The 17,891-nt window shown below is 51.5% G+C and overlaps 3 protein-coding genes across 9 annotated transcripts in view; 1 reads left to right on the top strand and 2 right to left on the bottom strand.

Annotated features, from left to right (window-relative positions):
* Positions 1-322: 322 nt before the first annotated feature.
* Positions 323-5,584, bottom strand: u2af1 (U2 small nuclear RNA auxiliary factor 1). 2 transcript variants are annotated; one of them, XM_030343162.1, is made up of 9 exons: positions 5,007-5,049; positions 3,998-4,085; positions 3,696-3,823; positions 3,058-3,124; positions 2,652-2,701; positions 2,395-2,493; positions 2,188-2,321; positions 2,012-2,104; positions 323-609 (listed from the first exon to the last, which is right to left on the bottom strand). In XM_030343162.1, the coding sequence occupies exons 5-9, from the start codon at positions 2,679-2,681 to the stop codon at positions 486-488; spliced, it is 480 nt and encodes a 159-aa protein (XP_030199022.1). In that variant the 5' UTR covers positions 2,682-2,701; positions 3,058-3,124; positions 3,696-3,823; positions 3,998-4,085; positions 5,007-5,049; the 3' UTR covers positions 323-485. The 2 variants fall into 2 exon arrangements, with proteins under 2 accessions (XP_030199022.1, XP_030199021.1); XM_030343161.1 differs by lacking the exon at positions 3,696-3,823 and having other exon boundaries at positions 5,007-5,584.
* Positions 5,585-5,727: 143 nt separating this feature from the next.
* Positions 5,728-15,412, top strand: gabpa (GA binding protein transcription factor subunit alpha). 6 transcript variants are annotated; one of them, XM_030343151.1, is made up of 10 exons: positions 5,728-5,871; positions 7,292-7,399; positions 7,528-7,672; positions 7,943-8,027; positions 8,696-8,920; positions 10,634-10,828; positions 11,158-11,214; positions 13,431-13,556; positions 14,180-14,372; positions 14,716-15,412. In XM_030343151.1, the coding sequence occupies exons 2-10, from the start codon at positions 7,323-7,325 to the stop codon at positions 14,933-14,935; spliced, it is 1,323 nt and encodes a 440-aa protein (XP_030199011.1). In that variant the 5' UTR covers positions 5,728-5,871; positions 7,292-7,322; the 3' UTR covers positions 14,936-15,412. The 6 variants fall into 6 exon arrangements, with proteins under 6 accessions (XP_030199011.1, XP_030199012.1, XP_030199015.1 ...); XM_030343152.1 differs by having other exon boundaries at positions 5,763-5,871; positions 7,295-7,399; XM_030343155.1 differs by having other exon boundaries at positions 5,848-6,082.
* A 43-nt stretch (positions 15,413-15,455) lies between these two features.
* LOC115533009 (amyloid-beta A4 protein) overlaps positions 15,456-17,891 on the bottom strand; it is a 13,433-nt gene continuing 10,997 nt past the window's right edge. The window contains exon 16 of the mRNA XM_030343167.1: positions 15,456-17,891. This exon is cut by the window's right edge and continues 243 nt beyond it. The gene's annotated coding sequence lies outside the window, so the exon portion shown is untranslated.

Below are 17,891 nucleotides of genomic sequence, written 5' to 3'. Positions count from 1 at the left end.
GTCCATGGAGCTTCTCCAGCAGGCGGTCCAGACCAGTGCAAACAGTGGGTGGTATTTGTTTTACGCCCTTTAGTTCAACATTATGAGTGATAACAGCAAGGCCCTGATTGCTGTACAACTGCACAGAGACATTTCTGCTTTCAGATTGTCCTTTAATAAAACAGGTGAAGGTTAACAGTTTCATGTGGTTATCCAGATAAACTTAGCGCTGACACAGAAACCTTTGGTGTTCTGTCCATGTCAGGCTAGCGGTATGGTCCCGTGTGTCTCTACACAGTTCAGACAACACAATCAACAGATTCAATCATGAATACGAGGCAGAATCAGTACAAATAGTTTCAATTTAATGACAAGTTAAAAGTATTTTGACAAAATAAAAATATATAAAGAGGAAAAACAAACAAAGAATTCCAACAACATCAACGTCTCGCTGCTTCCCGTCGCGGTCAGCTTCCGTCGGGCCGGGGCTCCGGACTCCGCTGCTCTCAGAACCTTCCAGAACGTTCCCGGTCCCGCGACCGACGCCTCTCGCGGTCCCGCCCACTCCCTCTCCCTCGGTCCCTGGAGCGGGATCGCCTCTCCCGGGACCTGGACCCGGTCCTCTGTCCGCTGCAGTCAGGGGGACAGACAGGGGGTCAGACCGGGGGTCAGACCGGGGGTCACACCGGGGTCTCCACACAACACTGAGCAGTACTACGCTTCTGGTGGGGAGGACAGTTTGGGTCATTGAGGCCGTCTCCTCCAGGTTCTGTTCCCCCCCCCCCCCCCGTGTGTGTGCCAACATACTGGGCTGACCTAACGGTCTGATCTGATAAGCCCCGAGGAGGCAGGGTCCTGAACAGGGGGGGGTTCTCTCAGGGGGTACTGCTTGCTGGGGGGTCTCTGGGGGGGTCTATGGGGGTCTCTCTCGGGTGGGGGTCTCTCTCTGGGGGGGCGTACCCAGTGGTGTAGTCTACGTGATACGCAGGAATACGCCGTATACCCGCTAGGAACGCACCAGGATTTGCGTATACCCACTTAAAAATGTGCACGGATACGTATCAATCGTCTTGTGACAGATCTTTCACTTCTGTGTTTATTTTTCGTAAATACAGGTTGGGTATAACTGCAATAAAATACTTTAAGCAAGGGAAGTTATCTCCTACATTCACCATTCATAAAATTCCCGTTGCGCGCTCGCGCTCTGCCCTGTCTCTGTTACGAAGCTGCCCCTGCATCTCTGCACGTTAGTTGGTGGGCCGAGCCCCTCCTTCTCGCCTGTGTGTGCGTGTGGGTGTGTGTGTCCAGTCCTCCCATATTAATGTGTAAAGCACATAACAAGTAGTCGACAGAAGACAATGTTTTAATCCCACTTTATATCTCCTTGTTACTTTTAGATGAGAACCCCTGGCCAGCCTTTCAGACTGGGTGTCAGGCTAGGGAATTTAAAAACAGGCATCCTTGGTTAGAGTGGAGGGAAACATACAGTTGGTATACACAATTGAAATTCATAATGTTAATCACTATGCAAATGAGAGTATAGCTAATTCATGGTCATTTTTAAGGTGCAGTAATTTCACACTTTACACAATTCAATTACTGTATGGTATGTTAGATAACAGTAAGAGCTCAAATTAGCAAGAGAGTGAAACATTAGTCTCCTGTCATCTCCTTCTCATGCACTGGTTAGCCATGGTTGTAAACAGTTCATTAAATTATTTTGAGTAGATTTCGTCCTTGTTTAGCATGTGCTATTGCTACTATAGATATACAAAGGACAACTTGTCATTTTTGTGTTCTATTTGTTCATACTGTTATTAAAACTGATAAACCTACTCAGATTTCCATGATTGTTGATAATCGTTATACTCTTAAATCAGCGGGTTGTAGACCCCTGCGTTGGTGAGTGTGGTGCGACACCCCATAAGCGCCACACACGTACCCGTACCGGTGGGACGGGTTTGTACGAGGCTGGGAGGGAATCATCACAGTATACCCACTACAATAAAATGAACTACACCACTGGGCGTACCTCTTTCTCCGGCGGCCGTACAGCTCCCTCCTGAGCTCCCGGGAGATGGGCTTCAGGTGCATGAAGTTACAGAAGCCGCCGCGGGTACACTCCCTGTGGGGGGAGGAGGGGGTGAGACCAGCAGACAGCATCTCACAGCGGGGGGGCGACAGCGTCTCGACCGGCGGGGCACTCACCCCATCTCGTACTGCCGGCAGCAGGCCTCTCTGAAGTCGGTGACGGGGGACAGCTCTGCGTGGACGGCCTGGGCGTTGAACCAGCGGTTGTTCAGGTCCATCACCGCCTTCTCCGCGTCCTCCTCTTTACGGAACTGCAAGGCGAGTGGGCGTTACTACTTTATTTAAAGTTCTTACGGGGCGGGTGACATGAGCCGCAGGATTCACCTTCACATAGACGTTACCGACCAGATGGTCTCCGAGGTTATCGCACACGTTCATCTCCTCCACCTCGCCATACTTCTCCTCCATCTCTGTGAAGACCTCCTGAAAACACAAAGATAGATTATTACCAATATAAATAGCTAGGGCTCATGTCAGTGTACGTATGGCCTAACATCAACCATCCTTGATAATGCATGCTTTGAACTGGACCAGATTCCTCCACCACTGTCCTACAGCTTCCTCAATGCCCCATCACTTGCCTCAAAGAACTCATCATAATGTTCCTGCATCTCCACGTCACTGACGGCACCTAGTGGTGAGAGGGGGAAGTTCATCAGTCCTTATATCAACCCAAACCACCATCAAGCTGCAAGTCATGATGGATACGTATTGGTCTCATTTGGAGATTCATCTTTTAGGTTTAAGCGAGCCCTGATAGGATCTAGGAGCAGGGGGCTGCCCTGGGGTAACACCGGGAGCTCCAGATGGAGTCCTATGCCTTGCTCATGGGCAGGGCAGGAGTGCTAACCTGCAGGTTTATGTGGCGGGGCAGGAAACCCACGTAACACAGGAGAAGCTCCGATCCTTCAAACGCGGTTTGGAAGGTTGCACTTTAATCATTGCACCATATTAATGACACCTCAGTGAACCACCGGGGGGACTCACAGTTCAGGCCGTCCGCCGACTGGGCGCTGTTCTGGGGGTTGCGGTAAATGTTCAAGAGGGCAATCGTCTGGAATAAAGAAACCAATGGAATCAGGAAAGAGGATTATAAGTAACCTGCGGCTACGAGTTCAACACTCGTCTTCAAGGGAAAGACTTCTAGAAAGGTTAAGGCAGCCGACCTACAAGTAGCTCTCAGATCAGGATGACTATAGGAGGAGAGGGGAGCCACCCAGTGGCAGATTAAATATGACACGATTATATATTAAACAGGACAATATGGGAAACAGGATTATGAACATGAAGAAAAGTACTTACAGACTCCCCTGATAATGGACCCTAGTTACAAGGTTTATGGGAGATGTACAATTCGTATGGATCTCAGAAAAGGTTTCACAAAGTCGAGAAAGTTGGAAAGACTGCAGAATAAGATGTAAAGACATCCTAAAATATCACCGTTGATAATCAGAATGATGACAGTGATGCCCTCATCATCATCATCATCATCATCATCATCATCAACATGTTCCCGGATCATTTGGGACGGATAAAGCATTCATCATAAAACCTTCCCTGGAACTGTCAAGTTGTTACAAGTCGATCAAACACACAGAAGAACAGTGAGTCTCTACCATACTTACCCTTCATAGCCTGGAGGCCCGATCAGAAAAGGTGTGGCCGTTTGGAGAGCAGAGCTCCAAAAGGTTTGGCAGTTTCAGATACAATGGAGTTGTGGTTCAATCTCAACCTTTTTCTTTTCGGGTCCATGCTATGAGGGGTGGGTGGGGGCAATTGATGGACTAATTATTATTTTAGGGTGGTGTTCGCCATACACATTATATGTTTAGAAACCATGGTCTAATCACTCTTCATCTAAATAGCTTTTTGAATTTGTATTATGCAGGTAGTTCAAAATATATTGCAATCACAAGAGGGAACTTACCTGGCTGAAGGTGGGTTTGTTGTGTAACCGGGAGCAGCGGTCACCATGACGACACGCACCGATTTTAAAATAAAAAGAACAGTTGACCCTTCGGGGAGAAGAGAGAGGAGATGAACACATGACCGCATCCAGTCCATGGTTCAGAAGGGGGAACAGTGTTCAATGGATCAATACTAAACAGAGACTGCACATGTTCATTGTTATTAACCCTTTTACCACCAATGGTCATGTTCAGTCATTTCACCAACACATTGATGTGGTCCACATGGACAGCGTATGGGCCAGTCCCACATGTTGTAATACATAGATTTACACAGTGTGCCAGTGACGGCGGCTCGCTGTCACTGGGCCCCCTACGATCATCAGCTGAAATCAGATGGGGAACCAGGGGCCTACCCCTGCCAGCGAGCCCCTCTCTATGTACAGGCGGTTTACTGCCTGTTCTTTATGTACAGGCTTCTAACTGCCTGTTCCTTATGTACAGGTGGTATACTTCCTGTTCTTTATGTACAGGCGGTTTACTGCCTGTTCTTCATGTACAGGCGGTTTACTGCCTGTTCCTTATGTACAGGCAGTATAATGCCCGTTCTTTATTTACTGCCTGTTCTTTATATACAGGCGGTTTACTGCATGTTCTTTATGTACAGGCGGTATAATGCATGTTCTTTATGTAGTCTGTTTACTGCCTGTTCTTTATATACAGGCGGCATTATGGCTCTTCTTTATATACAGGCAGTATAATGCCTGTTCTTTATTTAGGCTGCCTGTTCTTTATATGCAGGCGGTACATGACAGCGCTGCACGGAGGCGCCGCTGCAGCTCGAGTGTAGCGCGGGGTTCTGCAGGATTAGCACTTAGCATTGTTAGCTCCTTGTTGTTATGTAGTTTGTGGAACGGCTCAGTTTCTCAGGTTGAATTGGTTGACTGTTTTAATGAATTCTAGAATTCTTATATCCAAACTTTTTATTAAAAAAATATACGCAAACTTAATAATAATAACATGACTTACTTGTCTTTTTCTGTGCCGAAGATGGACGCCAAATACTCGGCCATCTTGAACCAGCCTAACACATCCGGGAGGCGCTTTCAAAATAAGAGTCTGACGGACACATGTCGCGGTGGCACCCATAGCAGTGCACCACGGGGGGGAACAGACAACATACATTCATACAAAACTAAAATCCTTTATTACACAATCGTTTGAAGGAAATACGAAAAAGATGAGTGTTCATATTTAAAGGAGATCTTTACAGCAGCTCACTATCAGTTCAGTGGACTCACATCCAGATGGTATTATTAACAGAGCTAATGTTGTTTATGTACAGGCCAATTCGTCTAAATTACATGATGCAAAGAAAATAACAAATAATCTTCATAAATGAGATGTGGCAAGAATTACAAACAGCCTCCAATGTTTGCTTATACTCAAGTTAAATGTTATTGATATATTTGAATATATTAAATTCCTAAAGAGTTCCAGCTGATGGATAAGGTGTAGACCTCAGGCAGAATACATAAATACATGACCTCACCAGTCTACTACGCTTTTATGATATAACCAAATCCACTAGACACAACTACATCACTATGAACACATGTCACACAGGCCACACAGTTTGGGTTTGAATCTGTTGTATTTCAGTTAAGACCAAACAGTTACGACTTTACGACTGGAAGATAACAGTCAATGCATAACAAACACAACAACCCACAGTTAAGCATCTCCAACGACACAGAGGTAGACGTTCCACCCTAGCTGAGCAGTTCGTCTCCTGCTCCCAGTCTCCGCCCCCCCTGCTGTGGACCCAAACTTCATGAGTCCTCCCGTCGGTCCTCCACTCACCCTGGATCCCAACCCCGAGGCCTGTTGAGAGGTAGGACCCTGCCGGACCGTAGACAGGTCCTAGTCGCCCTGGTCTCAGTCGCCCTGGTCCCAGTAGCCCTTAGGGGGGTCGCCCGGTGTTGTGGCGCCGCAGCTCTTCCCGCTACTTTGTGGCTCCGCTGCAGATCAACGCGTCAGCGGCCGCCGTCCTCCGGAGACCAGCAGACGCCAGATAAAGCTCGTATTATCAGACAACACTGCATGTAAATACCGTGGACCGCAGTCGAACCGTCTGGTTAGATATATTGATATATACATTGATATATATTATAATATGCATTGATATATATATTTATATATATATCTGTAGTTCCTCGGTCTCATCACCACGGCGGACTGCGGCGTCGCTTTCCGAGCGACACAATTTTTTTTATCAAACTTTGCGTTTCGAAAGCCCGTATATACAGCGATTGGATCCCGGTTCGTCCACGGCGGTGGCATCTGGTCCCCGACGGTCGGTAAGCCTCCCCGGTCCCGGTGTCCCGGTGTGTTCGTGCGGAGCGCCTCGGAAGTCTGTAAACCTCGCCAGGATTTCCGGCTCCTTTCCATTCGCCCTATGCTGTTTTGTTTCCGTTTATTCCATTTCCGTTTCAAAAGTTTTGTAGATTCAAAGTTTTGTTGTGGTTGATTCGGGATGGTTTCACTGCCCGGAGCACCGGGGGGTTTTCACATTTATTCCCGGTAGTTTGGTACCGGGCGGCGGACACCGAGCCTCGCCCCGCCGATAGTCGACTAAAAACGGAGCTCTACAACCGAGTCTCACTTTGAACTTAGCGACACGTGTTTTTTTTCTATTTCTTCCTGTTTTACTTTTGACTTGAATGTAGTTTTCCCACATATCACATCCCTTTATGGAGAACTTTGTCCCGACGGCCTACCATATGGCCTTTAGACACAGCGAAGCCTCGCCCTCGAGTTAGCTCACATTAGCACTTGGAACGCTCTCTAAACGGTCCTGTTGACCAACGGGAGACCGCGGCTCCGAGGCCTCCACGGCTGGTCAACACAATGCATGTGTGTGTGGAATGTTGTGACCCCGTAGACATGCCATTTAGCGTTATATGAATTAGTATTTACCCATTCCTATCTAGGTCAATATGATTTAACTTAGTTGACGGTTCATATAATGATGGACATACGATTATAGCAAAAGCCTTTTGCCATTTAAGTAGCTTGGTTCAATTTAATTTGAAGACTCACATAAAATGATATGTCATGTAAATACTGTGATTCAACTGGTTGAATCTATTTCATTTCAATATTTGAACAAATTAACGTTTGGTTACGTTTTGTCTGTCCCTATATCAATGTGTCTTCTGGGCTGCCCATCACAATGTATAATAGAAGCGCCCCACTGATATCATTGAACAATCACCAAATCACATTTAAATTGACCACATCACTTTCTCCAGCAGGTAGGCTCAACTTGGTGTTTTCAACAAAATGTCCAAAATTGAGACGGAAGAGATGATCGAGATTGAGATCGATGGGCAGGATAAACATGGATGCCTGGAGGAAGGGTTAGTTTCCTTGGTATTAGTATCTAGGAGTTGTTGGTATTGTTTCTATTTATACTTCATTTGAGAGGAACTCCTGCTTTGTATCCACCTCGTCCAACCGACTAAGCCCTGTTCTTCACCACCTCTAGGATGGAGGAGCACACCATCACTGCTGCAGACCTCATCCAGCAAGACATCGACATCAACGAGCCCATCGGTAACCTGAAGAAGCTCCTGGAGCCTCGGATCCAGGTGTCTCTGGACCAGTATGAGATCTGCCTGCAGGACATCCAGGTAACAGCGCCATGCCGACCACAAGGGCGGCTCGCTCTTTTTAAAATAATCCTTCTAAAGCTTTATGGAATGCATCAGAAATATTATGTTTTTATCATAATCTTGTGCCATTAACTTGCATTAATTCATGAGAACATTGAATACTGTATGTAATGCATAAACCGTGTTGTTGAGTCAAATGTTTTTGTAATTGGACCCTACCTGCTTTGTTGTGAAGGTCCTCCTCTCACGGTTGTAGTAATCATTCTCCTGCTCCCACTGTCGTTCCAGCTCCATCCTGATCACAGTCTGTTTGACCAAGGAGTGAAGACCGATGGAACAGTACAGCTCAGCCTGCAGATCATCACACGACCAGGTAGACACACAGGACCTAGACCTCACAGTAGACACACAGGACCTAGACCTCACAGTAGACACACAGGACCTAGCCCTAAACACACAGGACCTAGACCTCACAGTAGACATACTGGACCTAGACCTCACAGTAGACACACAGGACCTAGGCCTCACAGTAGACACACAGGACCTAGACCTCACAGTAGACACACAGGAACCTAGACCTCACAGTAGACACACAGGACCTAGGCCTCACAGTAGACACACAGGACCTAGACCTCACAGTAGACATACTGGACCTCTACCTCACAGTAGACACACAGGACCTAGACCTCACAGTAGACACACAGGACCTCTACCTCACAGTAGACATACTGGACCTCTACCTCACAGTAGACACACAGGACCTAAACCTCACAGTAGACACACAGGACCTCTACCTCACAGTAGACATACTGGACCTCTACCTCACAGTAGACATACTGGACCTCTACCTCACAGTAGAGTATACACAACAACATCATTATCGTTCTGACATTATCATGATATTATAATTCCGTCATGACATTACCATGATCATCGTTCTGACGTCGTATCATTGTTATCGTTGTTCTATATCTTGATCATCGTTCTGACGTCGTATCATATCATGACCATCGTTGTGCCTCCTCTCTTCCCGCCCCCCAGGCGAGGAGAAGCTGAACATCCTGGAGATCGTGAAGCCGGTGGAGACGGTGGAGGTGGTGATCGACCCGGACGCGGCCGGGGAGGACGGCTCGCTGGGGGAGGAGGGCCAGCTGATCGCCGTGGAGCGCTCGGCGCTGTCCGACGACACCTCGGAGCAGGTCACCCGCTGGGCGGCCGCGCTGGAGGGGTACCGCAAGGAGCAGGTCCGCCTGGGCATCCCCTACGGTGAGCCCCCCTGCAGCCCAGCTTACATCGGGCCCAGATGATCAAGCCCGACCCGGCCCGAGCCCGTACACGTTCTGTCCGAGCCCGTACACGTTCTGTCCGAGCCCGTGCACGTTCTGTCCGACACATATCAACCCGATATCAACCCGACATTGTCTTCAATACATGTATAAACTTTTTATACATTTGTTACTTAGGCCTATTCTGCTAAATATATATGTAAGGGATAATCTATAGCACCGCGTTCATTTCGATAATGACCGGCGACGTTCTATACATTATCCCGCGTATTACACGGCTACTTGCCAAAACGAAAAAATAACATCACATGGTGTGTCTTTTTACGATTTTATTCGTTACCAGCATTCGTAGTGTTGATCAGCAGAGAAATAATTTGTCCGCAAAGACGTTGACGTCGCTTAGCAACGGAAGACGCTGGAGTTAAAGTCACCGGACTACTACCCATGCAAGTGAACGGAGCGTTCCACGGCATTGAGAAGACCCGTGTAATAAAGGCCTATAATATTTATTTTTATGGCATAGATTTATCCTCAGATTAGGCCAATAGAGCAATGATAAAAATAAAAAAAAAGCTTGATCAAAGGCCCGGCACAACCCGGCCCGGGGATAGTGGTGGGAAATATCCGCCCCGGCCCCAGCCCGGCCCCAGACCCGGCCCCGGCCCGGCCCCGGCCCGGCCCCGGCCCGGCCCCGGCCCTGGCCCTGGCCCGGCCCCGGCCCTGCCCCGGCCCGGCCCCAGCCCTGGCCTGGCCCGGCCCCCGGCCCTGGCCCGGCCCCAGCCCTGGCCTGGCCCCGGCCAGGCCCCAGCCCGGCCCCAGCCCGTCCCGCGGGTCGCGTCGGCTGGGGCTCGGGCAGAGAATCTAAACTCTACCCTGCAGGAGCCTGGCTCCTCTAGTCTCTGACCCGGAACAGCTCCTCCTCTAGTCTCTGGGTCTTCTCCTCCTCTAGTCTCTGGGTCTTCTCCTCCTCTAGTCTCTGGGTCTTCTCCTCCTCTAGTCTCCGGGTCTTCTCCTCCTCTAGTCTCTGGGTCTTCTCCTCCTCTAGTCTCTGGGTCTTCTCCTCCTCTAGTCTCTGGGTCTTCTCCTCCTCTAGTCTCCGGGTCTTCTCCTCCTCTAGTCTCCGGGTCTTCTCCTCCTCTAGTCTCTGGGTCTTCTCCTCCTCTAGTCTCTGGGTCTTCTCCTCCTCCTGTAGTCTCTAGACCAGCTCCTCCAGTCTCCTATACCCGCTCCTCCAGTCTCCTAGACCAGCTCCTCCTCTAGTCTCTGGGCCTGCTCCTCCTCTAGTCTCTGGGCCTGCTCCTCCTCTAGTCTCTGGGCCTGCTCCTCCTCTAGTCTCTGGGCCTGCTCCTCCTCTAGTCTCTGGGCCTGCTCCTCCTCTAGTCTCCGGGCCTGCTCCTCCTCTAGTCTCTGGGTCTTCTCCTCCTCTAGTCTCCGGGCCTGCTCCCCCTCTAGTCTCTGGGCCTGCTCCTCCTCTAGTCTCTGGGTCTTCTCCCCCTCTAGTCTCTGGGTCTTCTCCCCCTCTAGTCTCTGGGTCTTCTCCCCCTCTAGTCTCTGGGCCTGCTCCTCCTCTAGTCTCTGGGCCTGCTCCTCCTCTAGTCTCCTAGACCAGCTCCTCCTCTAGTCTCTGGGCCTGCTCCCCCTCTAGTCTCTGGGCCTTCTCCTCCTCTCTAACCCAGCTCTCCCCACCCCCCAGATCCCGTGCTGTGGTCGGCGGACCAGGTCATCCACTGGGCCGTGTGGGTGATGAAGGAGTTCAACATTGATGAGATGGAGATCGGGGCGATCCACATCCCGGGGCGGGAGCTGTGCTCCTTCTCCCACGAGGACTTCCTCCAGAAGGTTCCGAGCGGAGAGATCCTCTGGAGCCACCTGGAGCTGCTGCGCAAATGTACGACCCAGGAAGTGACGGTTAATGAGCTTACCCCCCATGGACACACTTCCTGTGTGTTGTTCGTCCTGGCACTTATAAACAGTACTGAGCATTGTGTAGCATCTTGCCCTAGCTATTTTTGTTGTATACGGGGATCGGGTTAACCTAGTGATGGTTAGTGCTTGGCACTTGTTTCTATGAACATTCCTACTGTACCGACACCCATATATTGTTATTTCTCTTTCTTCTGACAATTGTAATTATTGTAAGTCCCTTTGGATAAATGCATCTGCTAATCGCCCTGAATGTAAATGTCAGTCTAACCCTTCCCTCATTGGCCGTTCTAGATGTGCTGGCCAGTCAGGACCAGGCAGGACAGGACGCCACCGTGACCATCGACCAGCGTGAGTCTCCCTGGGTTCTCCTCCGCCCCCCAGCGGTGGAGTTAAACCCTAGACCCCCTGCAACACGGAATATGGGACACGTCTGTCTGTGATTGTGGATGAAGTTGTAAAAGGAGGAGGTTCTCTGTAAAATACCCCAATCTGCTACTTCCTGCAAAACATGTTTTTCTAGAGAGTGGTTTTTTTTTTGGCACTGGCTATCCCCCAGAAGAGTGTTGATAATGTTAGTCCAGACAGCCCTAGTCTGGTGTCTCTCTGAGTGATGTTAGTCCAGACAGCCCTAGTCTGGTGTCTCTCTGAGTGATGTTAGTCCAGGCAGCCCTAGTCTGGTGTCTCTCTGAGTGATGTTAGTCCAGACAGCCCTAGTCTGGTGTCTCTCTGAGTGATGTTAGTCCAGGCAGCCCTAGTCTGGTGTCTCTCTGAGTGATGTTAGTCCAGGCAGCCCTAGTTTGGTGTCTCTCTGAGTGATGTTAGTCCAGACAGCCCTAGTCTGGTGTCTCTCTGAGTGATGTTAGTCCAGACAGCCCTAGTCTGGTGTCTCTCTGAGTGATGTTAGTCCAGACAGCCCTAGTCTGGTGTCTCTCTGAGTGATGTTAGTCCAGACAGCCCTAGTCTGGTGTCTCTCTGAGTGATGTTAGTCCAGACAGCCTAGTCTGGTGTCTCTCTGAGTGATGTTAGTCCAGACAGCCCTAGTCTGGTGTCTCTCTGAGTGATGTTAATCCAGACAGCACTAGTCTGGTATCTCTCTGAGTGATGTTAGTCCAGACAGCCCTAGTCTGGTGTCTCTCTGAGTGATGTTAGTCCAGACAGCCCTAGTCTGGTGTCTCTCTGAGTGATGTTAGTCCAGACAGCCCTAGTCTGGTGTCTCTCTGAGTGATGTTAGTCCAGACAGCAGTATTCTGGTGTCTCTCTGAGTGATGTTAGTCCAGACAGCCCTAGTCTGGTGTCTCTCTGAGTGATGTTAGTCCAGACAGCAGTATTCTGGTGTCTCTCTGAGTGATGTTAGTCCAGACAGCAGTATTCTGGTGTCTCTCTGAGTGATGTTAGTCCAGACAGCCCTAGTCTGGTGTCTCTGAGTGATGTTAGTCCAGACAGCCCTAGTCTGGTGTCTCTCTGAGTGTTGAAGATGGTGATGAGGTCTCAGAGTGGTGGTGAGGTCTCAGAGTGGTGGTGAGGTCTCAGAGTGGTGATGAGGTCTCAGAGTGGTGGTGAGGTCTCAGAGTGGTGGTGAGGTCTCAGAGTGGTGGTGAGGTCTCAGAGTGGTGGTGGTGAGGTCTCAGAGTGGTGGTGAGGTCTCAGAGTGGTGATGAGGTCTCAGAGTGGTGGTTAGGTCTCAGAGTGGTGGTGAGGTCTCAGAGTGGTGGTGGTGAGGTCTGAGTGGTGGTGAGGTCTCAGAGTGGTGGTGAGGTCTCAGAGTGGTGGTGAGGTCTCAGAGTGGTGGTGAGGTCTCAGAGTGGTGGTGAGGTCTCAGAGTGGTGGTGAGGTCTCAGAGTGGTGGTGAGGTCTCAGAGTGGTGGTGGTGAGGTCTCAGAGTGGTGGTGAGGTCTCAGAGTGGTGATGAGGTCTCAGAGTGGTGGTGAGGTCTCAGAGTGGTGGTGAGGTCTCAGAGTGGTGGTGAGGTCTCAGAGTGGTGGTGAGGTCTGAGTGGTGGTGGTGAGGTCTCAGAGTGGTGGTGGTGAGGTCTGAGTGGTGGTGAGGTCTCAGAGTGGTGATGAGGTCTCAGAGTGGTGGTGAGGTCTGAGTGGTGGTGGTGAGGTCTCAGAGTGGTGGTGAGGTCTCAGAGTGGTGGTGAGGTCTCAGAGTGGTGGTGGTGAGGTCTGAGTGGTGGTGAGGTCTGAGTGGTGGTGAGGTCTCAGAGTGGTGGTGAGGTCTCAGAGTGGTGGTGAGGTCTCAGAGTGGTGGTGAGGTCTCAGAGTGGTGGTGAGGTCTCAGAGTGGTGGTGAGGTCTCAGAGTGGTGGTGGTGAGGTCTCAGAGTGGTGGTGAGGTCTCAGAGTGGTGGTGAGGTCTCAGAGTGGTGGTGAGGTCTCAGAGTGGTGATGAGGTCTCAGAGTGGTGGTGAGGTCTGAGTGGTGGTGGTGAGGTCTCAGAGTGGTGGTGGTGAGGTCTGAGTGGTGGTGAGGTCTGAGTGGTGGTGAGGTCTCAGAGTGGTGGTGAGGTCTCAGAGTGGTGGTGAGGTCTCAGAGTGGTGGTAATGATGAGGTCCTCGTCTCCCCAGCCGTGCAGATCATCCCGTCGGCCGTCAACACGTCCAGCACCATCAAGGTCCTGAAGCAGAGCCGCGGGCCCCGGACCCCCCGCATCTCCGGGGGCGAGGAGCGCAGCTCGCCCGGCAACCGCACCGGTACGCACGCACACGCAAAAACCAACGCACCCATGAACAAGCAATTAATACGCAAACACACGCACACCGGGGCCTGACCTGGTCCGTGAGTCTGATTAATGAGCTTTGGTTCCTTTCCCCTTTACTGGTCACATGACCTCCCACTGCTAATCTGGATCACTGATGGTTATAATTATTGTTATTATTATTATTATTAGGCGTTTCTTAGAATATAGAATTTAGTTGAGAAGATCATAACCTCTTCTCACAAGAGAACGTTGGAGGACATGTCTGTGGCTTATGAATGTCTGGGATATGAATGTCTGGGTTATGAATGTCTGGGTTATGAATGTCTGGGTTATGAATGTGGTTATCGCTCTGGTGTCCTGAACCGTGTGTCTGTCTGCTGTCCGTGTGTCTGTCTGCTGTCCGTGTGTCTGTCTGCTGTCCGTGTGTCTGTCTGCTGTCCGTGTGTCTGTCTGCTGTCCGTGTGTCTGTCTGCTGTACGTGTGTCTGTCTGCTGTCCGTGCATCTGTCTGGTGTCCGTGTGTCCGTGTGTCTGTCTGCTGTCCGTGTGTCTGTCTGCTGTCCGTGTGTCTGTCTGGTGCCCTGAACATATGTCTGTCTGGTGTCTGTGTGTCCAGGGAACAACGGGCAGATCCAGCTGTGGCAGTTCCTCCTGGAGCTGCTGACTGATAAGGACGCCCGCGACTGCATCTGCTGGGTGGGCGAGGAGGGGGAGTTCAAGCTGAACCAGCCCGAGCTGGTGGCCCAGAAGTGGGGGCTGCGCAAGAACAAGCCCACCATGAACTACGAGAAGCTCAGCCGAGCCCTCAGGTGAGCTCCTGTTGTTCTGGTCCAGGTGAAGATCCCGGGGGGATGCTAACGTGTTGCTCCGCCCCTTGGGTGTTGTGGGAGGTGCTAACGTGTTGCTCCGCCCCTTGGGTGTTGTGGGAGGTGCTAACGTGTTGCTCCGCCCCTTGTGTGTTGTGGGAGGTGCTAACGTGTTGCTCTGCCCCTTGGGTGTTGTGGGAGGTGCTAACGTGTTGCTCCGCCCCTTGGGTGTTGTGGGAGGTGCTAACGTGTTGCTCCGCCCCTTGGGTGTTGTGGGAGGTGCTAACGTGTTGCTCCGCCCCTTGGGTGTTGTGGGAGGTGCTAATGTGTTGCTACGCCTCTGCAGGTATTACTACGACGGGGACATGATCAGCAAGGTGCAGGGGAAGCGCTTCGTCTACAAGTTTGTGTGCGACCTGCGGACGCTGATCGGCTACAGCGCGGCGGAGCTCAACGGCCTGGTCACCGAGTGCGAGCAGAAGAAGCTGGCCCGCCTGCAGCTGCACGGCCTGGGGCAGCCCGTCACCACCGTGACGCTGGCCACCTCCATCGAGAAGGACAGCTGAGGGCGGGGCCCGGCGCCGGGGGCGGACAGTTCCTTGGTGATGACTTGTGGGCGCCGGGCCCCGCCCCCTCGGGGTCAGGGGGAGGGGCCGGCGGCCTGACCGGGGTCGGAGGTCAGAGGTCCCCATCACACGCCTTCGCTCTGCGCTCGGACCCGGCCGGGTGTTCGGAGATGTTCATGTTCATTATTTTTATAAATCTATGAAGGGCAGAAGCATGGAATGAGTGGTGACCCATCATGGTGGTTCATGGGCTGTCAGGGAGACTGAATGTTGCTTCATGATTAGTTCTCGTCTAGCTGTTGTTTCTACTGTATATACTGGTACTCTATGTTTTTGATAGCCGCGACGGCAAGTGTATTTTCATATGTTCCCATTTATATAGCGGATTGGTTTTTGTATTTTATTTAGTCTGTTCCCTGATTGCTGGACCCTTTTTTTGTCCACTAGGGGGAATAAAGTGGCAAGCATTTTTCTTAAGGCTTGGTGTCTGATCAGTGGAGAGGAGGCGGAGCCAAAGGAGTTCTGTACATTCAAACTTTATTGAGGGGGTTGTGGGTACAAAGCAGTCCACTAAGCAGGTGGTTCACTGAGCTGAACAGGAAGTGATCCCTGGTGTTGATGACCTCATCATTATTACAACAAGACTTCAAAGAACCAAATGATAAAAGCTAAATAAGTTAAAAAATCAAATCCCTGCACCCCCTCGCCGTGTGTCTCCCGGCCGGGGGGTCAGGAGGCCTCGGGGTGCCCCGGGTGCCCCGGGTGCCCCGGAGGCCTCGGGGTGCCTCGGGGTGCCCCGGAGGCCTCGGGGTGCCCCGGAGGCCTCGGGGTGCCCCGGTTCTATTCATCGTCGGTCATCATTCATCACGTGGAGGTGAGGGAGGAGTGGTGGACTGCAGTATGGCCTTCTGGGTACTGCAGTCCTTCAGTCTCTTTATGGTGGACTGGAGTATGGCCTTCTGGGTACTGCAGTCCTTCAGTCTGATCATGCTCGGGGTTCTAACATGCTGGTCAGCAGGTCAGGGTTTGTCTGCTTTACAAGCGGGATACTTCACAACTAAAACACTTAACGAATAGGCAAGCAAAGGTTCTCAGCACTGAACACACTGTACACGTATAAACAAAGATAGAAAAATAGAATGTGGACGTGAGAGATGGTTTCAGGGGAGTGCAGCTGAGTGGGGATATATGCAGAGCAGGCTGCAGATCTCTGGAGTACAGTTCAGTTCTCTGGAGAGCTGAACGATGGCAGGAGAGCGGTCAGACAGAACAGGGGAGTGGTTATAGGAATAAAGGGAAACTAAAACACAGCCGCTCTGGAGGAGTGGAACCGACGAGGAGGAACCATCAGAACCAACGATGCACCACCCTGCATCTCAAGGCTGGACTCGGATCTTCTCCGGGCTGGGTGGGTGGGCGGGGACGGGGAATCCACTTAAGAAGGGACTGGTGTGCATAGAACTCAAACACTACAATAAAATATCACAGAGCGTTGTTCTGGCCATGCAGAAAGGGGAGGGAAAGGCTCCTTAAAGCAATTCTGTGTTGCAGCGAAGCACATTGTTCCTACACCTCCTGATGTCCAAAAGAAACCTAACCCTAGAAATGTACAGTCCTGCCAGGAGGTCTTAGGCAACATGCACTACGTTTACTCGGAGCTAACCTCATCAATGCACATCAAATGAAAAACCACTCGTCCTTAAACTGTACATATTCTGTAAATCCTTTTCTCTCGGTTTTTCTTCATTAAAAACAACCCTGAGGTGTTTAATCCTAAGAGCTGAGAGCGTTGGGGTTAGGGCTCACCCCGTCATAAACAGAATTAGGGCTCCCCCCGTCATAAACAGGGTTAGGGCTCACCCCGCAATAAACAGGGTTAGGGCTCACCCCGCAATAAACAGGGTTAGGGCTCACCCCGCAATAAACAGGGTTAGGGCTCACCCTGTCATAAACAGGGTTAGGGCTCCCCCCGTCATAAACAGGGTTAGGGCTCACCCCGCAATAAACAGGGTTAGGGCTCACCCTGTCATAAACAGGGTTAGGGCTCACCCCGCCATAAACAGGGTTAGGGCTCACCCCGTCATAAACAGGGTTAGGGCTCACCCCGTCATAAAAGGGGTTAGGGCTCCCCTGTCATAAACGGGGTTAGGGCTCCCCCTGTCATAAACGGGGTTAGGGCTCCCCCTGTCATAAACAGCCCAGCTGTTGTCTGGAGCATGAGGAGGAACCGGGACAAGACGTCAAAGGACTCAATCCTGATGACCTGACATAAGACATGCCATAGGCTACTCTGTACACACAATGACGTGCTCTGTGATTGGCTTACGTTGTGCAAGTGAAATGGGCGACCCCTCTAGGGGTCAGAGGGGGTCCAGGTCCTCTAGGGGTCAACAGTCCTCTAGGGGTCAGAGGGGGTTCAGGTCCTCTAGGGTCCAGAGGTCAACAGTCCTCTAGGGGTCAGGGGTTCGGGAGCCTGTGTTCCATTCCAGCTCTAGGCCGCCGGACCGGGTGATCCTGGTCCGGACCAGGTCTACAACCACACGAGGTACCCCCCAGGTGAGGGCGTGGAGGTACCCCCCAGATGAGGGCGAGGTACCTCCCAGGTGAGGGCGTGGAGGTACCCCCCAGATGAGGGCGAGGTACCCCCCAGGTGAGGGTGAGGTACCCCCCAGGTGAGGGCGTGGAGGTACCCCCAGGTGAGGGCGAGGAGGTACCCCCAGGTGAGGGCGAGGTACCCCCCAGGTGAGGGCGTGGAGGTACCCCCCAGGTGAGGGCGAGGTACCCCCCAGATGAGGGCGTGGAGGTACCCCCAGGTGAGGGCGAGGAGGTACCCCCAGGTGAGGGCGTGGAGGTACCCCCAGGTGAGGGCGAGGAGGTACCCCCAGGTGAGGGCGTGGAGGTACCCCCCGGGTGAGGGCGAGGAGGTACCCCCAGGTGAGGGCGAGGTACCCCCCAG

Source organism: Gadus morhua, chromosome 20 (genome assembly GCF_902167405.1).
Source record: "Gadus morhua chromosome 20, gadMor3.0, whole genome shotgun sequence".
NCBI lineage: Eukaryota > Metazoa > Chordata > Actinopteri > Gadiformes > Gadidae > Gadus > Gadus morhua.
Note: the sequence above shows the minus strand (reverse complement) of the source record. Positions and strands in the feature narration are given on the sequence as shown.